The sequence below is a fragment of the Schistocerca piceifrons genome, chromosome X (assembly GCF_021461385.2).
Source record: "Schistocerca piceifrons isolate TAMUIC-IGC-003096 chromosome X, iqSchPice1.1, whole genome shotgun sequence".
In the NCBI taxonomy this organism is placed as follows: Eukaryota; Metazoa; Arthropoda; class Insecta; order Orthoptera; family Acrididae; genus Schistocerca; species Schistocerca piceifrons.
In genome coordinates this window covers 320,497,783-320,519,938 of record NC_060149.1, presented here as the reverse complement: position 1 = coordinate 320,519,938, position 22,156 = coordinate 320,497,783, and the positions used below count along the sequence as shown (strand labels likewise).

Below are 22,156 nucleotides of genomic sequence, written 5' to 3'. Positions count from 1 at the left end.
GGAGACTAGAAATCTACTCTGTAGGAATCAGCATGGGTTTCGAAAAAGACGGTCGTGTGAAACCCAGCTTGCGCTATTCGTCCACGAGACTCAGAGGGCCATAGACACAGGTTCCCAGGTAGATGCCGTGTTTCTTGACATCCACAAAGCATTCGATACAACCCCACAGTCGTTTAACGAGCAAAGTAAGAGCATATGGACTATCAGACCAATTGTGTGATTCGATTGAAGAGTTCCTAGATAACAGAATGCAGCATGTCATTCTCAATGGAGAGAAGTCTTCCGAAGTAAGAGTGATTTCAGGTGTACTGCAGGGGAGTGTCGTAGGACACATAAATGACCTTGTGGATAATATCGGAAGTTCACTGAGGCTTTTTGTGGATGATGCTGTAGTATATCGAGAGGTTGTAACAATGGAAAATTGCACTGAAATGCAGGAGGATCTGCAACGAACTGACGCATGGTGCAGGGAATGGCAATTGAATCTCAATGTAGACAAGTGTAATGTGCTGCAAATACATAGAAAGAAAGATCCTTTATCATTTAGCTACAATATAGCAGGTCAGCAACTGGAAGAAGTTAATTCCATAAATTATCTGGGAGTAGGCATTAGGAGTGATTTAAAATGGAATGATCATATAAAGTTGATTGTCGGTAAAGCAGATGCCAGACTGAGATTCATTGGAAGAATTCTAACGAAATGCAATTCGAAAACAACGGAAGTAGGTTACAGTACACTTGTTCGCTCACTGCTTGAATATTGCTCACCAGTGTGGGATCCGTACCAGATACAGTTGATAGAAGAGAGAGAGAAGATCCAACAGAGAGCAGCGCGCTTTGTTACAGGATCATTTAGTAATCGCGAAAGCGTTACTGAGATGATAGATAAACTCCAGTGGAAGACTCTACAGGAGAGACGCTCAGTAGCTTTTGTTGAAGTTTCGAGAACATACCTTCACCTAGGAGTCAAGCAGTATATTGCTCCCTCCTACGTATATCTTGCGAAAAGAGCACGAGGATAAAATCAGAGAGATTAGAGCCCACACAGAGACATACCGACAATCTTTCTTTCCACGAACAATATGAGACTGGAACAGAAGGGAGAACCGATAGAGGTACTCAAGGTACCCTCCGACACGCACCACCAGGTGGCTTGCGGAGTATGGATGTGGATGTAGATGTAGATGTAGGTGTACTTCTGGTTTTCATGGGTAAAACATGATGGTAAACATGTTTGAGAGCACCTGGTAATGCAACTGTACAAAATTAAGCACTACTGTCAAGAGTTATAAAATTTCTCATATTTACATGTTTAATGTAATTTTGAAACACTTGTAATATACTAATAATACAAAACGTAGAAAAACTGTAACTTAAATTCACAATACTACAAACCTGCTATGGGATCTCTTGTTAAACCCAATTTGTTGATGACATACTGAGCTATTTCTGCCTTTATTCCATACGATGTTTTAGCTTGGCCTTCAGCCTGTTCCAGGCGTAAATAGAATTCTTCAGGGTCAAACTCTAAGCACTCCAGTAAACGAGCAGGGCGAGAAATTATAAGAAGTAATTTTTTTATTATTCCACTTAACCAGGCTGCTGCATCAGGTGATTTATCTTTTGTCTGTAACAATTTATTAATGGGAATAAGTCACCAACTTTAGGACACCACCAAGAACAGAAACAACGTTACATTATTCTTGAATCACAAATGCATGTCTTCCTAATGGTAACTGCTATTGTAGATTTGTCAATTTGTGTTCAGTCTATTGCAACAACTATGCTTTACAGAAAAATTAGTCTTTAATATATTCCTTTTAAATATCGAATAAAGATGTTCACATTTACACATGTTAGTAAAATACAAATTATATTATAAAAAGTTCTTGGTTAACTTATGTCACAAGAACAAACAAAAACAACAGGACAACACAAACCACAGCTTTCACTCTGGATAGGTATCCCTTCATTGCATGACAAAAGAAGAGAGTTCAAAGAAAATTAATTATTTTGCCACAAAGGAGGATAGTTAGCCAGGTCACTACATCAATGGAGACACAAAACATTTGAAACGCCATAATGCTCTATCTCCCTTCACTTGCTGTTCTACATGATCTTCCCTCTTGATATTCAAATGATCTTATTTTCAACCCTCTCCTCTCTATTCCTGGATGAATGAATATCTGGGTTAGAAAGTTATCATCGGTGTCACATTTTGATTGTGTCTATGCTGACGCACATAACCTGACAGATTTTTTATCTTTATTTGATTGTAGGTTTATTTTTTCCCCTTGGCAATGCAAGTACTTCAAGATTATGAGTACATCTGGCTATATTTTGTTAAAAAATTTAAAACATTCAATATTACAATCCCTAATACAAGATTTGTGAAAAAGAAAATGTAAATATGGACCAGTTTAGCTATGTCATTTTTGACGTTTTAAATCATTCTTAAAAACCTATTCCCAAAAGAATACTCACCTGCTTCAGCAGGTGTCATTCATTACTGAAATGACAATTCAAATGCAGTTATGGCTTATCAACTGAAAAATGAATTTGCTCTTCTCTACAATACATGATAATTAGTTGAAATTTAGAATCATCTTTTGTGATTTATGGAATGAATTCGACTGTACAAACCATGGCTGTATCTGCTATAAAGAATTATAGACAAAGCAGAGAAAAATCATCCAAATAAAATAGTGTACTTTTTCCCTTTACTATCGCACACTCTTCTAACAGGTCATTAAATGTCACAGTTGACTAAAATGTTCCCTAATTTTGTAGCAGAGCATTATACTTTCAGTGAGGGCATGGGACAGAAACAGCAAAACAAAGGGGATAGATGTGACATGATTTAGGAAATACAGATTTTGTCACAATTTTAATACAACATATCACACCATAAATAACATTATTCTGTAACAAATCATTTCACCCACCAAGGAAATTTTTACAAAACATAGCCGTGTGAGCCACTGTCATGTTGTTTGAAATATTACTCTCATGAATGTGACACTTTGGTTGGTTGGTTGGTTGGTTGGTTGGTTGAGGGGGCCACATGTAAGGAAATTTTTACTAAACATAGCTGTGTGAGCCACTGTCATGTTGTTTGAAATATTACTCTCATGAATGTGACACTTTGGTTGGTTGGTTGAGGTGGCCACATGGGGGAGGGGGTGGGGGGGCTGGTTACGAGACCAAACAACTAGGTCATCAGTCCCTCGAACCAAGATGGATGCATCCAGAAGTAAAGGCCTCCACTGAGAACATTTTCTGATCTATTCGGGACAGTCATAACAGTAAAAATGAGAACGCAAGAAAAATAATGGACAGATTTTGTTCCATCAATAATAGAAGCATGGTTAAGGAAACAGAAAAGTCGGAAGGTGGGTACCCAAGGTCTCTGCATGTAACATGAAATACCCACCCATAGTTGTCCCATCTGATTCATTAGTCTAGTCTGCTCAGTATTCAACAGTGTGCTACATCTAGAATTTAAAATTACGTGTGGCAGAAAGGAGGCCAAGCAAATCTAAAAGTTATTAAAACAGAGTAAAAAAGGGATAAAAGAGTAGCCTAATCAAGGAGGTAGGATCAGGGATCCATCAGACCTAGCATGCAGTGGGAGGCATCCCATCCCCAACCACCTTGGCCCTGCTACAGAGCAAATTAAAACCTTATAACTGAGAATGAAAACCACTTTCACAAAGAAAACATAGAACCATTTCAACCATCTGTGACCTGTCTGTCAATATTAGAGGCAACAAGTCTGTGAGTCTACACTTACCATGGAGGGCCACAACGAGAGGCAATTCCACCAAGATACTGTCTGTAAGGCTCCACCGCTGCAATCAGGAATGGCTCGTTACACAAAAGGAAACTACAAGTCAACCTGTTATGACCAATGCGGAGACAGAACTGGACTGTGGATTCCTTCTGGGAAAAGTGAAGGAGGAGCACCATGCTGGAGTAGTCTCCTTGACTGTGCAGAATTTTTTCAGATGGGGCAGCAGCCTACCAGATGTCGTTCCATTTCTAAGTGAGCGGAGGTCTCACATGCAGTAAGAAATCCATATCTGGCAACAGAAAAGTGCCAGGAGAGTGAGTAAGTGCTTCTCTAGCCAGATGGCCAACCAGTTCATTCCCTAGGATACTCACATGACTTGGGACACACAGAAAGGCAACTGAGCAGACAGCCTGATGAAGGTAAGCAAGAAACTCATGAATAGTGGAGACCAAAGACTGGCAAGGACAGAATCAGTCAACGGCCTGGAGACTAGTCACTGAGTCAGTAGATATTAAAACACGGTCATGGGAGGCCACTTTAATAAAACTGAAGGCACTGCTAACAGCTGTCAGCTCTGCCATAAACACAATACATGTTCCCTGGACCAAACGGCATTCCATACCGGCAGGAGATGCAAAAGCATATCCCATCAGATCCACAGTTCTAGAGCTGTCAGTGTAAAAGATGGTAGCACCATGGAACTCCTCAAAAACTAGGACATAACAGATGACAAAAGATCAAGCGGGCGACCAAAACTTTAGGGCCTTGGAAGATATTGACCCTAGTCCATGACCTAGGCACCATCCAAGGTGGAGTGCACGAGAAAACATGGGGAGCACAATCCAGGGACAGCAGCTTCAGATCTTTGCTGAGGGAAGCGAGGCACATTCCAGCAGGTAATCCCACCTGATGGCGGGTATCAGGAGGATGATACCCCATGTATACAAAGGGAATAGAATATATGGGAGGATTAGGGAATTGTCAAATGATGACTGCATAAGAGACCATGAGCTGGTACTGTCGAATCTACAGAGGGAAGATCCCCACTTCGACATGGAGACTGTCTACAGGACTAGTCTGAAAGGAGCCAGTGGCCTGATGCACACCATGATGGTGGACTGGTTATAACAGTTTTAAAGCTGAAGGAGCCACTGAGCCATCAACCTGGCAACCATAGTCCAGTTGGGACGAAACCAGGGCCTGTTAACCACAGGTAAGAGTAGCGTGATCTGCACCCCAAGATTTGTCAGTGAGGAAGCAGAGAGCATTAAATTTCCACATGCAGCCAGTCTTCAGTTGACAAATATGAGGCAGCCAAGTCAGCTTTTTGTCAAAAAGGAGGCCCAAGGAATGGGACTGTGCTACAATGTCCAGGTGCTGGGTACCCAAGTCTAGTTCCAAGTCAGGAAGTGCTGTGTATGATGGCAGAAATGCATGACCTGCGTTTTTGAAGGAGAGAATTGGAAATCGTGGAAAAGAGACCATGCAGAGGATCACCACAATACACCTCAAGCTGGCATTCCACAGAGGCTTCCTAGTGGGAGCTGTAAAAAAAAATTGTTGACATACAACTCAGATGTGACCAATAGCTCAAGAAAGGTCACTAGCCCACTGACGGCAATGAGGAAGAGTGCATCACTCAACACAGAGCCCTGTGGGATACTGTTCACTTGGCTCCATGGTGACCTGAGTAAAGTGCTGACTCTAACCCAGAACAACCAGTGGGATAAGAACTGATGAATAAAAATCAGTAGAGAACTTCAAAGCCCCAGTCATGGAGGGTAAGTAAAATGTGGTGGCACTAAGAGGTGACATTCGCCTTATGCAGGTCAAAAAAAAGACTGCGACAAGGTGTTGGCATTTAGAAAAAGACTGTCAGATTGCTCCTTCCACCCTAACCAGATGGACAGTTGTGGATCATCCCTCCCATAAACCACACTAAAAGGGGGGGGGGGGGGGGGAGGCTCTGAGATTCAAGAACACAGCATAATCTGCAGGAAACCATAGTTTCAACCAACTTAGAGTAATTTGGTCACGCTAATCGGCTGGTAACTGTCAGGAGATGTTGGGTTCTTGCACGGCTTAAGGACTCTGACAACTATGCTATTTCCCCATTGAAAGGGGAAGGCTCCTTGGAGCCAAATATTGTTGAAGACCCTGAGCAGAGTTGCATTTGGGGAACATTCTGGTGTTGGATCATCTGACTGTGAATTGAATCAGGTCACGGGACAAGTGCCTGGAATGGTTCCCCGTCAGTGAATGGTTCATTATAGGACTCAGCTTGGTGGGAAGTGAAACACAAGGGGATGTCTTCAAACTGTTGCTTCTGCAGTAGAAAGGTAGCTGTACAAAGAAGACACTGATGCTGTTCACAAGGTGATCTGCATGAACCAATTAATTGTTAAAAGACCACCCTGTTGGACAAGACCCAGAATGGCTATTGAGTGCTGGCAGCCCATAAAACCAAGGAACTCGGCCCAAACCTGAGATAAAGAGGCATACATTCCTTTGAACGAGCCATAGTGCTCCCAGCATTTGATTAGATAACAAGCCTTAGTATGAAGTCACTTAACAGTGATAAGGTTGGTCTTTGAAGGATGTTGTTTGAATTGTAGGAGGGCTTGTCAGAGATCCTGAATAGCTACTGCAACGTCTTTGGTCCACCACGGCACCGGCCAATAGTGGCGGTGAACTTTACAAAGAGGAATATTAGTTCTAGCAGTGTGAATGATCATGTCTGAGATGCTTTGCACAACATGATCAATATAATCAAACAGAGGGGCAGTGAATGTAACAGCACAGGCATACAAAGGCCAACTGGCTCTGTGAAGCACCCAATGTGGTAGCTGGTTTGTCTGTCGGTGGCAAGGAAACGACAGGATCAGCGGAAAGTGGTCACTGTCACAAAGGTCATTGTGCAGTGACCAATGTGGCAAAGCCACAAGATTAGGGAAGGAGATCATTATATCGAAAGCTGAAAAGGTGGCACTGAAATGGGTAGGAAAACCATCATTAACGAGGTGCAGCTGAAGCTGGTCAATTAGAAGGCCCCTACCAGATGAAGTGGTACTCTGCCACAGGGCTTGGTGCACATTCAAGCCCCCAGACAGAAGAAAAGAGTGGAAAGTTGTTGGATTAATGTGGTCAAGTCAACATAAGTAAGAGGCCCACCTGGAGGTAGGTAAACATTCCAAGTGGTAATCACTGAGATTGTTTGCACCCATACAGCTACTGTCTCTACTGAGGTATGAACAGGAATCCATTCACTGACATCTGTAAAAACCAAAGGACAGACCCTTCCAGATGCCCTCTTGCAACCAGCACAATCCCGACAAAAAGAACAATAAACATGGAGCATTGGAGAATGGTTGTCAGAGAAGTGTGTTTCTTGGAGAGCTATGAAAACTGCCGAAAAAGGAGGAAATAAGGTATTGCAGTTCCAGTATGTGACAGTAGTACCCCTTACAATTCCACTGAATGACCAAATGACTGGAGGCCAGTTTAGGTGTGAAGGGGCCAGGAGGACTGGTCATGCTGCAAGATCAATGTCAGTAACCAGTGGAGTCCACAAACATCAGCTCATAATCCGACTATGTGGAGGGCACGAGCAGCCTTGTCCCTACTACTACTACTACTACTACTACTACTACTACTATTATAAATTCCTTTCTCAGACGTTATGTCTGGTTAAAAATGGAAAGTGACGCGGACCTTGATCAAGCGTGACTTCCTTTTAACTATACGGTATATGTTACATTGCATTTAGGAACTTTCGGGTAATTGAACATGTATCAATAAATACAGATTTCTGTAGTTGTATATATAGGTTTGGATATAGCTGTATTGCATTGATGTACTGGTGGAAATTGTGTGGTATGACTCCTGTAGTTGATAGTATAATTGGTATAATGTTAACTTTATGCTGATGCCACACGTCCTTCACTTCCTCAGCCAGTTGGATGTATTTTTCAATTTTTTCTCCTGTATATTTGTTGTATTGGGTATGGATATTTCGATTAGTTGTGTTAATTTCTTCTTTTTATTGGTGAGTATGATGTCAGGTTTGTTATGTGGTGTTGTTGTATCTGTTATAATGGTTCTGTTCCAGTATAATTTGTATTCATCATTCTCCAGTACATTTTGTGGTGCATACTTGTATGTGGGAAAGTGTTGTTTTATTAATTTATATTGCATGGCAAGTTGTTGATGTATTATTTTTGCCACATTGTCATGTCTTCTGGGGTATTCTGTATTTGCTAGTATTGTAAATCCGCAGCGCGTTTCGTCACAGGGTTATTTGGTAACCGTGATAGCGTTACAGATATGTTTAGCAAACTCAAGTGGCAGACTCTGCAAGAGAGGCGCTCTGCATCGCAGTGTAGCTTGCTCGCCAGGTTTCAAGAGGGTGCGCTTCTGGATGAGGTATCGAATATATTGCTTCCCCCTACTTATACCTCCCGAGGAGATCACGAATGTAAAATTAGAGAGACTCGAGCGCGCACGGAGGCTTTCAGACAGTCGTTTTTCCCGCGAACCATACGCAACTGGAACAGAAAAGGGAGGTAATGACAGTGGCACGTAAAGTGCCCTCCGCCACACACCGTTGGGTGGCTTGCGGAGTATAAATGTGGATGTAGATGTAGATGTGATCTACTGTTTCTATTTGTTGTTTGCAAAGTCTACATTCATCTGTTGTGGTATTGGGATCTTTAATAATATGTTTGCTGTAATATCTGGTGTTTATTGTTTGATCCTGTATTGCAGTGATGAATCCTTCCGTCTCACTGTATATATTGCCTGTTCTTAGCCATGTGTTGGATGCGTCTTGACTGATGTGTGGCTGTGTTAGATGATACGGGTGCTTGCCATGTAGTGTTTTCTTTTTCCAATTTACTTTCTTTGTATCTGTTGATGTTATGTGATCTATAGGGTTGTAGAAATGGTTATGAAATTGCAGTGGTGTAGCCGATGTATTTATATGAGTGATTGGTTTATGTATTTTGCTAGTTTCTGCTCACTCTATAAAGAATTTTCTTAAATTGTCTACCTGTCCATAATGTAGGTTTTTTTATGTCGATAAATCCCCTTCCTCCTTCCTTTCTGCTTAATGTGAATCTTTCTGTTGCTGAATGTATGTGATGTATTCTATATTTGTGGTATTGCGATCGTGTAAGTGTATTGAGTGCTTCTAGGTCTGTGTTACTCCATTTCACTACTCCAAATGAATAGGTCAATATTGGTATAGCATAAGTATTTATAGCTTTTGTCTTTTTTACTTGCTGTCAATTCTGTTTTCAGTATTTTTGTTAGTCTTTGTCTATATTTTTCTTTTAGTTCTTCTTCAATATTTGTATTATCTATTCCTATTTTTTTTCTGTATCCTAGATATTTATAGGCATCTGTTTTTTCCATCGCTTCTATGCAGTCGCTGTGGTTATCCAATATGTAGTCTTCTTGTTTAGTGTGTTTTCCCTTGACAATGCTATTTTTCTTACATTTGTCTGTTCCAAAAGCCATATTTATATCATTGCTGAATACTTCTGTTATCTTTAGTAATTGGTTGAGTTGTTGATTTGTTGCTGCCAGTAGTTTTAGATCATCCATGTATAGCAAATGTATGATTTTGTGTTGGTATGTTCCAGTAATATTGTATCCATAACTTGTATTATTTAGCATGTTGGATAGTGGGTTCAGAGCAAGGCAGAACCAGAAAGGACTTAATGAGTCTCCTTGGTATATTCCACGCTTAATCTGTATTGGCTGTGATGTGATGTTATTTGAATTTGTTTGGATATTAAGTGTGGTTTTCCAATTTTTCATTACTATGTTTAGGAACTGCATCAATTTAGGATCTACTCTGTATATTTCCAATATTTGTAGTAACCATGAGTGGGGTACACTATCAAAAGCTTTTTAGCAATCAATGTATGCGTAGTGTAGCGACCTTTGTTTAGTTTTAAATTGATATGTCACCTCTGCATCTATTACCAGTTGCTCTTTACATCCTCGTGCTCCTTTGCAACAGCCCTTTTGTTCTTCATTTATAATTTTGTTCTGTGTTGTATGTGTCATTAATTTCTGTGTAATGACTGAGGTTAATATTTTGTATATTGTCGGTAGGCGTGTTATGGGGCGATATTTAGCTGGGTTTGCTGTGTCTGCTTGATCTTTAGGTTTCAGATAAGTTATTCCATGTGTAAGTGTATCAGGGAATGTGTAAGGGTCTGCAATGCAACTTTTAAATAATTTAGTTAGATGTGAATGTGTTGAGGTGAACTTCTTTAGCCAGAAATTTGCTATTTTATCTTTTCCAGGGGCTTTCCAATTGTGAGTTGAATTAATTGCTTGGGTGACTTCATGTTGCAAAAGTATCACTTCAAGCATTTGTGGTATCATCTTGTATGTATCTGTTTCTGCTTGTATCCACCGTGCATGCCTGTTATGCTGTACTGGGTTTGACCATATGTTGCTCCAGAAGTGTTCCATGTCTGTTATGTTTGGTGGATTGTTTATTTTAATGTGTGTGTTATCTATTGTCTGGTAAAATTTCTTTTGGTTTGTGTTGAATGTTTGGTTTTGTTTCCTTCTATTTTCACTTTTTTTTGTATCTTCTAAGTCGTTTGGCCAATGCTTGTAATTTCTGCTTCTTTTCATCTAATTGCTCTATCACTTCTTGTTGTGAGATTTTACCTAACCTTTTTTGTTTTTTGTCTGATATTTCATTTCTTATAAATTGTGTTAGCTGTCCGATGTCTTTTCTCAGTTTTTCTATTCTGATCTGTAGCTTGTGTTGCCATGCTGGATTTGTGGGTTTCTTCGGTGTGTTGGCTGGTTCTGATTTCTGCCTAGTGTGTATATTTAGTGTAGTGAGTGCTTGTTCTGGTGGCTGTCTTAAGATTTTGTTTTCCTCTGATTGTTTAATTGATGCGTGTTGTTCTTTGTTTGTTTGCTCTGGGATGTTTGAGTCCATTACTGTATTTTCTTCTTCTTCTGATTGCACATTATTTTGTTCCAGTATTTGTTGTACTTGTTGTTTGATGTTTTCTAATTCTGACTGAGGTATCCTGTTATTTTTTATTATTACACGGATCTGATCAGCTAGTCGTTGTTCTGTTAAAAATTTTAATTCTGGGTATCTGGTAATAAATGTTGTGTATACTTGTGATCTGTATCCAGTTGTGTTGGTTCCTAAGTTTGTTGCTTCGTAATAACAGAACATAAGGTGTCAGTTAACATCATCTGACCATCTCATCCTCTGTCTTTGTTTTCCTTCTAGGGTGGTTGTAGGAAGCATATCCTGCAAAACACCTCTATTTGGATTTAAATCATTTTCCGTGTCGCTAGCAGTGTCATTACCATTGTAGACGGGCATAGGGTTCAAGCGTCGTCCCCGACCATGATCGCACTTGTCCGAGGCTTCATTAGTTTTGTCCTGAACCAACTAATCACACTAAAAGGGGGGTCAGCCCTATTAGTGGTTTGTTCTTTTCGTCGCCTTTTACGACTGGCAGAACATACCAGAGGCCTATTCTTTTCCCAGGCCTCCACGGGTATTATTATTATTATTATTATTATTATTATTATTATTATTATTATTATTATTATTATTATTATTATTATTACTACTACACTGAAGTAACGAAGAAACTGGCATAGGCGTGCGTATTCAAATACAGAGATATGTAAATAGGCAGAATACGGCGCTGTGGTCGGCAACGCCTATATACGACACAGCAATGCCTACATAAGACAACAAATGTCTGACACAGTTGTTAGATCAGTTACTGCTGCTACAAATCAGGTTATCAAGATTTAAGTGAATTTGAAAGTAGTGTTATAGGCAGTGCACGGGCGATGGGACACAGCATCTCCATAGTGGCAATGAAGTGGGGATTTTCCCATACGAACCATTTCGCAAACGTACTGTGAATGTCAGGAATCCGATAAAACATCAAATCTCTGACATTACTGTGGCCGGAAAAAGATCCTGCAAGAATGGGACAAACGATAACTGAAGAGAACCTTTCAAAGTGAGGAAAGTGCAACCTTTCCACAAATTGCTGCAGATTTCAATGCTGGGGCATCAGCAAGTGTCAGTGTACGAACCATTCAATGAAACATCATCAATATGGGCTTTTGGAGCCGAAGGTCCACTCGTGTACCCTTTATGACTGCACGACACAAAGCTTTAAGCTTTGACACTGACATTGGACTGCTGATGACTGGAAACATGTTGCCCGGTCGGTCGAGTCTCATTTAAAATTGTAACGAGCAGATGGATGTGTACGGTTATGGAGACAACCTCATGAATCTATGGACCCTGCATGTCAGTAGGGGACTGTTCAAGCTGGTGGAGGCTCTGTAGTGATGTGGGGCACATGCAGTTGCAGTTACATGGGGCCCCTGATATGTCTAGATACAACTCTGACAAGTGACCCGTATGTAAGCATCCCGTCTGATTACCTGAACCCATGCATGTCCACTGCGCATTCCGACAGACTTGGGCAAAATGGTTCAAATGGCTCTGAGCACTATGGGACTTAACATCTGAGGTCATCAGTCCCCTAGAACTTAGAACTAATTAAACCTAACTAACCTAAGAACATCATACACATCCATACCCGAGGCAGGATTCGAACCTGCGGCCGTAGCTGTCGCGCGGTTCCAGGCTGAAGCACCTAGAACCGCTCGGCCACACCGGCTAGCAGACTTGGGCAATTCCAGCAGGACAATGTGATAAGCCACACATCCAGAATTGCTACAGAGTAGCTCCAGGAACACTCTTCAGAGTTTAAATACTTCCGCTGGCCACCATACTCCCCAGACATGAATATTATTGAGCATACGTGGAATGCCTTGCAATGTGCTGTTCAGAAAATATCTCCACCCCCTCATACTCTCATGGATTTATGAACAGCCCTACAGGATTCATGGTTTCAGTTCCATCCAGCAGTACTTCAGACATTAGTCGAGTCCATGCCACATCGTGTTGCGGCACTTATGCATTCTCCCGGAGGCCCTACATGATATTAGGCAGGTGTACCAGTTTCTCTGGCTCATCAGTGTATTTTTCTTGTAAACTTTGATGGGCAACATTCATCCAAGGGGCCATCTGCATTGGGTGTGGGGACAGGGACTCAAGGTGTAGGGTCTCAAGTCTGGGGGTTGCCTGAGAGAGGGTTCTTGAGAGGAATCCCTGTCATCAACAGACACCAAAGAAGGGTAACGCTTCTCTGGCTCATGTACTGGAAGTGGTTTCCAAAGAGAATACTGCGGGAACCATGGGAGAGTAGGGTGGTGGGAGGTTTGGTTTGGGGAAGGTAGACATAAGGGGATCGATAGTTGCGATGATAGCATAACTGATTGTCATATCCACAGATGTAGGCGTTCACATTTCTTCCATACCTTAAAATACAACAGGTGGTCCATAGATTTGTATTCCTGTATCTTTTGTTCTTTCTTGAAAACTGGGCAAACTGGCGAATGTGGGGGGGCTGACGTTCCGTGCAGTTGACACACAAAGGTCAATGTTCACAAGGACTACTTTTGTGGAGTGATTGTTCACCAGTGCCACATTTTGGGTCCACCATGCAGCGGGATGATATACCCAAATCATAAACATCTGAAGCACCTCACCTGTACACCATAACTTTCAATTTCTCCAGGAGGACATTCCCTCCAAAGACGAAGATAAAGGCGCCTGTATTCATATAATTATCTTGGGCCCTTTTTGTACTAATCTGATAAAATATGCACCTTGCCAGAGGAGACTAGTATGAAGCTCCTCAACGGTTTGGAGCATAAGATCTCTGTGGAAGATAATTCCTTTGGCCATGTTCAAATTTTTGAGTGGGGATGATCACAGGTATGAAGAGCTGTAGATTGGACAGAAGAGGAAGTTTTCATTAATAATAAACCATGCTGCATTTTTCCTCTGCAAGAATGGACAGGTGCAAAGAGAGGGAGGCACAAAAGGTGGAACATATGCTGCACTGATAACCTTCCTTGCACTATCCACACTTTGTAAAATTTGGAAAAGAAGTAGCAAGTCAAACACAACAAGGAGACCAGACAGTTGAGAATGAAAAGTTGTAGAATGATAGAAGGGAAGAAAATGAGTGTCGAAAATCAAGCCAGATCCAAGCATAATCAGCACTATGAAGACAATCCAATGGACAGGCAGGGAGGAAAAAAAGAATAGTAATGCATGTGCCAGCTATCTTTGCCTCTAGTCACCCAAATCAATCTTGCTGCACATTGCTGTCTGTTTGTTTTGATTTATTATGGTCTTTAGCTTCCTCTCCAGATGGTAGCAAGGGCAAAAAGGTGTGCCATTTAGGCCTGTATGCAGTGAAGCCGGACATCAGCCAGGTCATATAGTTTCAGGAGACCAGTGTTTCTGGGGGTTAAAAAGCCTGAAGTCTGCTACAGTGGTCAGTACAGTTGGCCTGCTGTGTGTGTGTGTGTGTGTGTGTGTGTGTGTGTGTGTGTGCGCGCGCGTGCGCACGTGTGTGTGTGGGGGGGTGGGGGGGACGGCGGGCAGACGGGTGCGCGCGCGCCACACACACGCATGCGCCTGCATATCTCAGTTGTTGTTGTACTGAGGGCAGTCTTCACTCGTGCGAGTGTGGGTGTACTTTGCTGGTGACCTGTCAGTGCAGTGAGGTGAATTTGTGCACATCAGCCACCATTTTGGAATATGCGTAATACATACTAAATTCTCACCAGTACTGTGGCACATCCTCAGCATTGTGATAAACTAATTATGGGAGTTATGGTCATATTTCCTGGCTCAAATAATCTGTAGCCCTGATGATGATACAGTTACAGTCAGGGGAACTATAATACTCTGTGTTCAGTAACATTTGGATGCAACAAATAGCAGTGAGAAATTGTTCTATATTGACAGACTAGTTCCTAGCACCCTACCTGAGGAGTGTTTATTTATGAGAAACCTCAGAAAGGTTTAGCAGTGTTCTAAGTAGTGCTTAAGCTTACAGTGACCTGGCTGCCAGTCATGTTATTTGTTGTTCTGGTGTAACTTGAATTGTTATGAATACGGAAATATGGATAACTAAAGATTACATTTTAAACTTTCAAGTGATATATCTAGTGTGTTTTTGTGCACAGTTTGCTGATTGTGGTAATTGTTTTATGTTACAGGAATTTCTTGTATACTTGTTTCATGCTTCATGTTTTATGTTACAGGAATTTCTTGTATACTTGTTTCACTTTGTTCAAAATCCCGGAAATTCAGCCTGAGCTATAGGAGGTGGCAGACTTTCTTGGTGGTGGCCACTTTGATAGAAGGCGACACACTATCAATTTCTGCATAAGTTGAGTGACTTCTTGTTAACTTCGTTTATACTCTTGCTAGTTGTCTCACTTGTAATTACGCAATTATGGCATGGGACCCATTGGTATCTTTAATTTCTTAGAAAGAAAACATCCTCATACAACCACTGTTCTTACATCACATTGCATGAGTACAAGAAGTACACCATTCGTCATATACATGACAGTCCATGTTGATACACAAACAAATTGGTCACTTTCATTCACAATGCAGTCATGGGCACATGCAAACAACAGCTCCTTTCTGGCATCCTGACATGTCTCGATGTTGACGCATCTTATTGTACTTATTCCATACAACGAGTAGTACACACCACTTCACTGTCACACCATATGTCAGCTGTGGGGTGTCACATGACTCTCTGGTAAGAATTTTACACCAGTTACACAACACCTACATGACTAGTGTACCCTTTTAAGGGGGAGACTAACATTCTGTCCAGTAGGCTTACTTTTTCCATGGAAATAAGTATTCATTTCAGAAGTATCTGTAAAGGTAATGAAGGCGATTCAATGTTTACAGATTTTTGAAAATCTTATTCAGTACCACTCCAATGACTACCAAGGAAGACTGATGTGTCTGTGATATCTAACCGGGTTTGTGAATGGAGTGAAAATTTCTTGGTAAGAGGAATGTTGAAAGTTATCCTGGACAAATATACAGATAGAAGTTTTACCTGGTGTGGCCCAGGGCAGTAAACTATGTCTGTTACTACTGATTTCATTCACTAATGACTTGGCAAATACTATTAGTTGTGGTCTCTGACTTTTCACAGATGATGCAGTTATGTATTAGCGAATTTTATTCAATACAAATTTCAGTAACATCCAGTTACCTTTTGACCAAATATTGGCCTGATACAATGACTGGCAACATGCTCTTAACAAATGAAACTTAAGGATTTGCTCTTTAAAAAACATAAAAAAATTAGTAACCTGACACAATAAGTCACAACTACTCAGTCATGTTATAAAAATAACTGGGGCTAAGAACGAGTAAAGACATGAAGTGGAACACGCAAATAAGTTCAGCAAATGATAGATTTTGTTGTACTGAAAGGATACTGAGAACATACAGTTTTCCTACTAAAGACATCACTTAACAAAACATTTATGAATGAGACTCAAATGAAAACCTGAGAAAAGCAATAAAATTCCTAAAAGCTGTGCTATCTATTTTGCAGTTTGCAGAAGATGTCCTTGTGTTTCAAGGCAGCCTACTGCTGCACCACTCAGTCCCTAACAGCAGTGCTGTTTTCAAATACAGCGAGTTGGGTGTACAGGAACCAATTATACTAATCCACTTTGATGGCTTTTTCCGGGTGCTGCAATATACATCAGATATATTCAGATTGGGAAGTGGTCACTGGAAGGCAAATAATTATCATTTCCCAATGTGAAATGTATAGACATAAGGAGAACATATTAAGGATCCATGGTCGAGGCTGACAGCATATCAGTGCTGATTTGCATGCTCAGCAATGTGTTCAGAATGTATAAGGCTTCTTTCTTTATGCTTCCAACCAAGAGAATGCGGTAGCTACATCCCCCCAACATTATGCGCACATAACTCTCCACACAAATAGAATGGTTGGAGAAGTTTTGTCATAAGGTAGTAGACGGCCTCATAGTTTATAAAGACAACTTTACATACCAGTTCACTGTCTAGTGCTCTTGACAGCAATTAACATCAACTGTGCAGGTAGATATTGAATTATTAGCTAGGGCTTAAGCCTAACCATGGTAACAACAGCGACAGTTTTATGGTCCAATAGGGTTTTTTCACTTTAGCATAAGGGATTTACTTCACAACATTGATTTCCTTAAGACGTGGACTAACAATTAATTCTCTCCAGCCATCTCTGACCACCCCCTACCCCAATCCAGCCCATTACTCGATGTCAAGGCTTATTATTAGCTAGGGCTTAAGCCTTTTCCACACTGAAATCATTGGTTCAACATTACAACCTCTTATAACAGGACTGTTAAAACCAACTGAAATTGGTCTCTGGTGTATGAAGACTCAAAGGACTGTACAGTGGTAAAGTCACAGTTCCTAAACATTAATACTGAATGATCAATGTTTCACTGATGTATAATACACATTTTAGTGCTGAAGTTTTCTTTGTGATTTGTCTTCTGCCAATTTGGTGGGACTACAGAAAAAGGCTTTGGTTAGCAGTTTGTTGGTTCCCTTAGAGAGACCCTCGAACTCGCATGTACTGTCTCCAGAACTTTGTCTTATGTGTCAGACGGAACCAGTTCATTACGGCCCAATAGTTTTCACCCAAATTCACAATTATCTGTTTCAAGTTTGAAGTTGTCGACTTGGAAGCCCTAGCTAATAATTCAATATCTACCTGCACAGTTGATGTTAATTGCTATCAAGAGCACTAGACAGTGAACTGGTATGTAAAGTTGTCTTTACTGGGGATTTTTCTTTGTAAAACCACTTGCAAGTATGGGAGTTGGTTCCAGCTTCTACTGATGTCGTCAGAGTTGAGGAATATCTCGTATTCAAACCCTATTCAGTCACAGTTACACATGGTAACAACAGCGACAGTTTTATGGTCCTATAGGGTTTTTTCACTTTAGCATAAGGGATTTACTTCACAACATTGATTTCCTTAAGACGTGGACTAACAATTAATTCTCTCCAGCCATCTCTGACCACCCCCTACCCCAATCCAGCCCATTACTCGATGTCAATCTCCATCATGTCTCTTTCTGCAAAGCGTGCAACAACTTCCAGCATCATTTCTCAGCAAAAGATCTTGCTGAGAATCCGAGAATATTCTGGTCCTATGTAAAAATGTTAAGTCTTCTTTGAGCAGTGATATGTGGAAATAGAAGACAAAAGGAAAGCTGAAGTTTCAAATTTCAGCTTTTAAGAAATCATTCCTGCACGAGGATCATACTAACACACAGATTCCCACATGGAGAACATTCATAGGCATCGCTGGTGTAGAGAAGCAACTGAAAGAGTTGAAAACAAATAAGTCACGAGGTCCGGATGAAATCCCAATTAGGTTTTACAAACCGTATTCTATCGCACTGGCCCCTTACTTAGCTTGTCTTTATCATGAATCTCTTGCCCAGTGCCAAGTCCCAAGTGACAGGAAAAAAGTGCAGATTGCTCCTGTATGTAAGACAGATACAAGGATGGACTCGCAAAATTATAGACTGATATCCTTAACACCACTTTGCTGCAAAATTTTTGAACATACTCTAAGTTTGGGTCTAACAAATTTCCTTGAGATGTAAATCACAGCAGATTTATAAAGCACTGCTGGTGTGAAACTCAGCTTGCCCTTTTCTCAAGTGATACCTGCAAACTATGTACAAATGGCAAAAGACAGATTCCATACGACTAGATTTCCAAAAAGCATTTGACGCAGTGCCCCACTGCAGACTGTTAATGACGGTATTAGCATAAAGAACAGGTTCCCAGATACGCGAGTGGCTTGAACTCTTCTCAAGTAATAGAATCCAGTATGTTGTCCTCGACAGCGAGTATTCATCAGATGCAAGGATATCATCATGAGTGCCCTAGAGAACTGCAATAGGACTGCTCTTAATCCCTATAAACACAAATGATCTGACATTTAGTGTGAGCAGCAATCTGTGGCTGTTTTCTGATGAAACTGTGGTGTACAGGAGGGTGTCGAGTAACTGTAGTAAGATACAAGAGGACTTAGACAAAATTTCTAGTTGGTGCGGTGAGTGGCAGCTTGCTCTAAATGTGGAAAAATGTATGTCAATCCAGATGTGTAGGAAAAACAATCCCATAATGTTTAAAATATACTATTAGTAGCATGCTGCGTGACACAGTCAATGAAATATCAAGGTGTAATGTTGCAAAGTGACATGAAATGAAATTGTAAGGATGGTAGGAGAGAAGGCAAGTTGACAACACTGGTTAAGTAGGAGAACTTTAGTAAAATATAGCTCATCTATAAAAGAGACCACAAACAGAACACTAGTGGGATCCATTCTTGAATACTGCTTTAGTGTTTTGGTTCCCCACCAGATCAAATTAAATGAGAACATTGAAGCAATTCACAAGAAGGATGTTGTTATGGCTAGGTTCATTCAACACACGAGTGTTACGGAGATGCTTTTTGAACTCAAATGGGGATCCCTAGAGGAATCATGGCATTCTTTTACGGAAACACTGTTGAGAAAAATTAGAGAACCGGCATCTGAAGTTCATTGCAGAATGAGTCTACTGCTGCCAACATAAATTGAGTAAGGACCATGTAGACAAGATAAATTAGGGCTCATACAGAAACACATAGACAGTGACTCTATTTGCAAGTGGAACAGGAAAGGAAATTACTAATAGTGATGTAAAATACTCTTCACCATGCAAGAATTTACTGAAAAATTGCTCTTACTGTGGTTGCATGTTTCTTTATGACATATTTCTACAATAAGTGTTTCATTTCTAAGCTACTTTACAAGTTTAAGCATTACTGCAACACAATGCAATGCTAACAAATATATAAAACTTGAGATAATTTCTCATTTCACAATCAGGAAAAAATTGGCATTTTCTGCAACACATCACCGATTTCTTCAGTGATGTCACTCATAGAGGGCAACCCCCTAACATCTTTTGGTTGGGATTTGTTGTTTTAGTACAGTACAGCTATTCATTTTGGAATGTTTTTAGCGGGTGTGGTAAGAACCACTGAAATCCTATGAGCAGCATAACATGCCTAATACAACTAGGGCACGGCAGATGTCGCAGAAATTGTCTGATAATGACCATTCAATTTCTATACCCACACAACCCCTGAAGCCGGTTTTTTCGCCCTTTCCTTAGACAGATCTGTATCTTCTTCAAAATTGGGCATTTAAGTGAAACTAACTGCTTTTCATGACACATGATGTTCCTTCGTCACACCAAATGGTGGTTGCTGAAGTATATGTCGAAATTACAGTAACAGAGGAGCTACAGTGCTGACCAGCCTCATGCTTTGAAACTTAGGATTTCAAATCTAAACTCGGCCACTGAATAGTAAAAACAGTCAGTCCCTTTCATAAAAATTATTTATTTATTAATTCTGGTACCTGTTTACAGTCAAAAGTGAGCACCTTCAGACCAGTAGATTCTTGATGATGCATGAAACCTGTTCACAGAGTTGCTGTACATATCATTAAGTACCAGTCGACAACTGCAGTTGGACAGTTGTCGACTGGTACTTTTTGGTACATACATCATCTCCGTGAACTGACTCCAAGGATCACCAAGGACCTACTGGTCTCAAGAATGCCACTTTTGAGTGAAACCGGTTACCAGAATTAATAAATAAATAAGTGTTGTGATCTCAATTGACTGTTTTTATTATACTGTTAAAAAGGGTTGCTACTGTTCCGTTACGACTTCAACAATTATCAGCCACTGAAGACTGACCTACTGGGTCAGCTACTATATAACGCCATACAGGAGGCATGAGTAGTTTACAAAAAGCAATGGATGTGATAAGTATTACAAATTCCATCTCTTGCTAATTTAAACAGACATATTAATAGAAGTATCGCACAGATCAAGTTGCCACTTAGCATAAGTTATCATATAACATGAACAACACAACGAAAGCAAAATTGGAATCATCTTATCTCGGTGCCAGATCATGGAGTTCTCATCTTCCAGTCTCTCGTGAGAACTGCTTCAGTTATACAGAAAAGACCTGGCTCCATTTCAGATAAAATTCAAAAATGCAAAATTAATGTTTTAATATATAGAATATAGATGCAAAATCCAAATGCATACTGCCTGTCTGCTATCACATTTTTTGGCTCAGATAGGTTTACTACACACATAATTCTCTGCTATAATGTATTTGCCAGGCTGAATAGGTGATCTTATGGGCAACACAGAATTCTGAAAGTAAATAATTAAAATCACAAGGAGTACAAGAAGACAATGGACTTCAGGTGAGGGATTTACCTCCGAAAGCAACTTTTCCAAATTTTCTGACATTTCATAGAAATATCTGCTGGTGACCAGTTTTTCTTCAGATTTTTGAAGGCAGTCTCTTGCCATCTCCACAATCTGATGGTGAACAAATCTCACTATGGGGACACAGTCTTTGGCAAGTATGCTGAACTTCTCATTTGAATCTAGTGATTTATTTTCATCAATAAAACTCTGCAATCTTTCCTCCATCTGCTTAGTGGCCTGAAAAAAATATTTCGCACATGTATTAAATACAAACACTGTTTTCTCCATTAAAACATCATAAATATGGCAGTGAAACAATATGAAAAGTGCTATACCTATCAGCAGAAAGTCTTATAAATTAACATTAAAGTGCAGACTCTCAACAACAGACAATAGTGTTGCGATGGTGGTTGTCCTCAGTGCAAAGAATGGATCATTGTAGCTCTCCATGCTAGTATATCCTGTGCAAGTATCATCCTTTCTGCATAAATAATAGCTTTGGTTTCCTAAAATGTTTTCCCTGCTCCCCTGCCACTTCCCTTGATTACCAAATTAACTATTCCTTGATACTTTTGGACCATCAGGTCCCTCCTCCCAGTCAAGTTACGCCATAAAATACTTTTCTCCCAGATTCAATTGCACCTCTTCATCAGTTATGTGATCTACCTGTCCAATCTTCCACATTTAACTGTATCACCACATTTCAAAAGCTTCATTGCTTTTTTGTTTGTACTGTTTACCAGCCATGTTTCACTTTTGTATAAGGCTGCACCCTGGACAAGCACATTCAGAAAACACTTCCTGATAAACAAGTGCTTACTTGAGGGATATTTTCCTGATGAGTTAAAACTGTCTAGGATCGTCCCAGTATACAAAAAGGGAGATAAAGACTCTCCATCTAGCTACAGGCCTATTTCAATAGTACCCACATTCTCCAAGGTAATAGAATGCATCATGTACCAACAATTATCATCTCACTTTGAGACTCTAGGAATAATTAATGCTACACAATACGGGTTTAGGAAGAATCTGTCGACCATTGATGCAATCAACACGGT

General features: G+C 40.4%; 1 protein-coding gene across 1 annotated transcript in view; it reads right to left on the bottom strand.

The window, feature by feature from the left end:
• LOC124721608 (microtubule-associated serine/threonine-protein kinase 3) overlaps positions 1–22,156 on the bottom strand; it is a 263,031-nt gene that overhangs the window by 175,349 nt on the left and 65,526 nt on the right. The window contains exons 8-9 of the mRNA XM_047246660.1: positions 21,105–21,335; positions 1,396–1,627 (exon numbers count right to left, since the gene is read on the bottom strand). Of these exons, the coding sequence (XP_047102616.1) occupies positions 1,396–1,627; positions 21,105–21,335 (463 nt within the window). The remainder of the gene's footprint in view (positions 1–1,395; positions 1,628–21,104; positions 21,336–22,156) is intronic.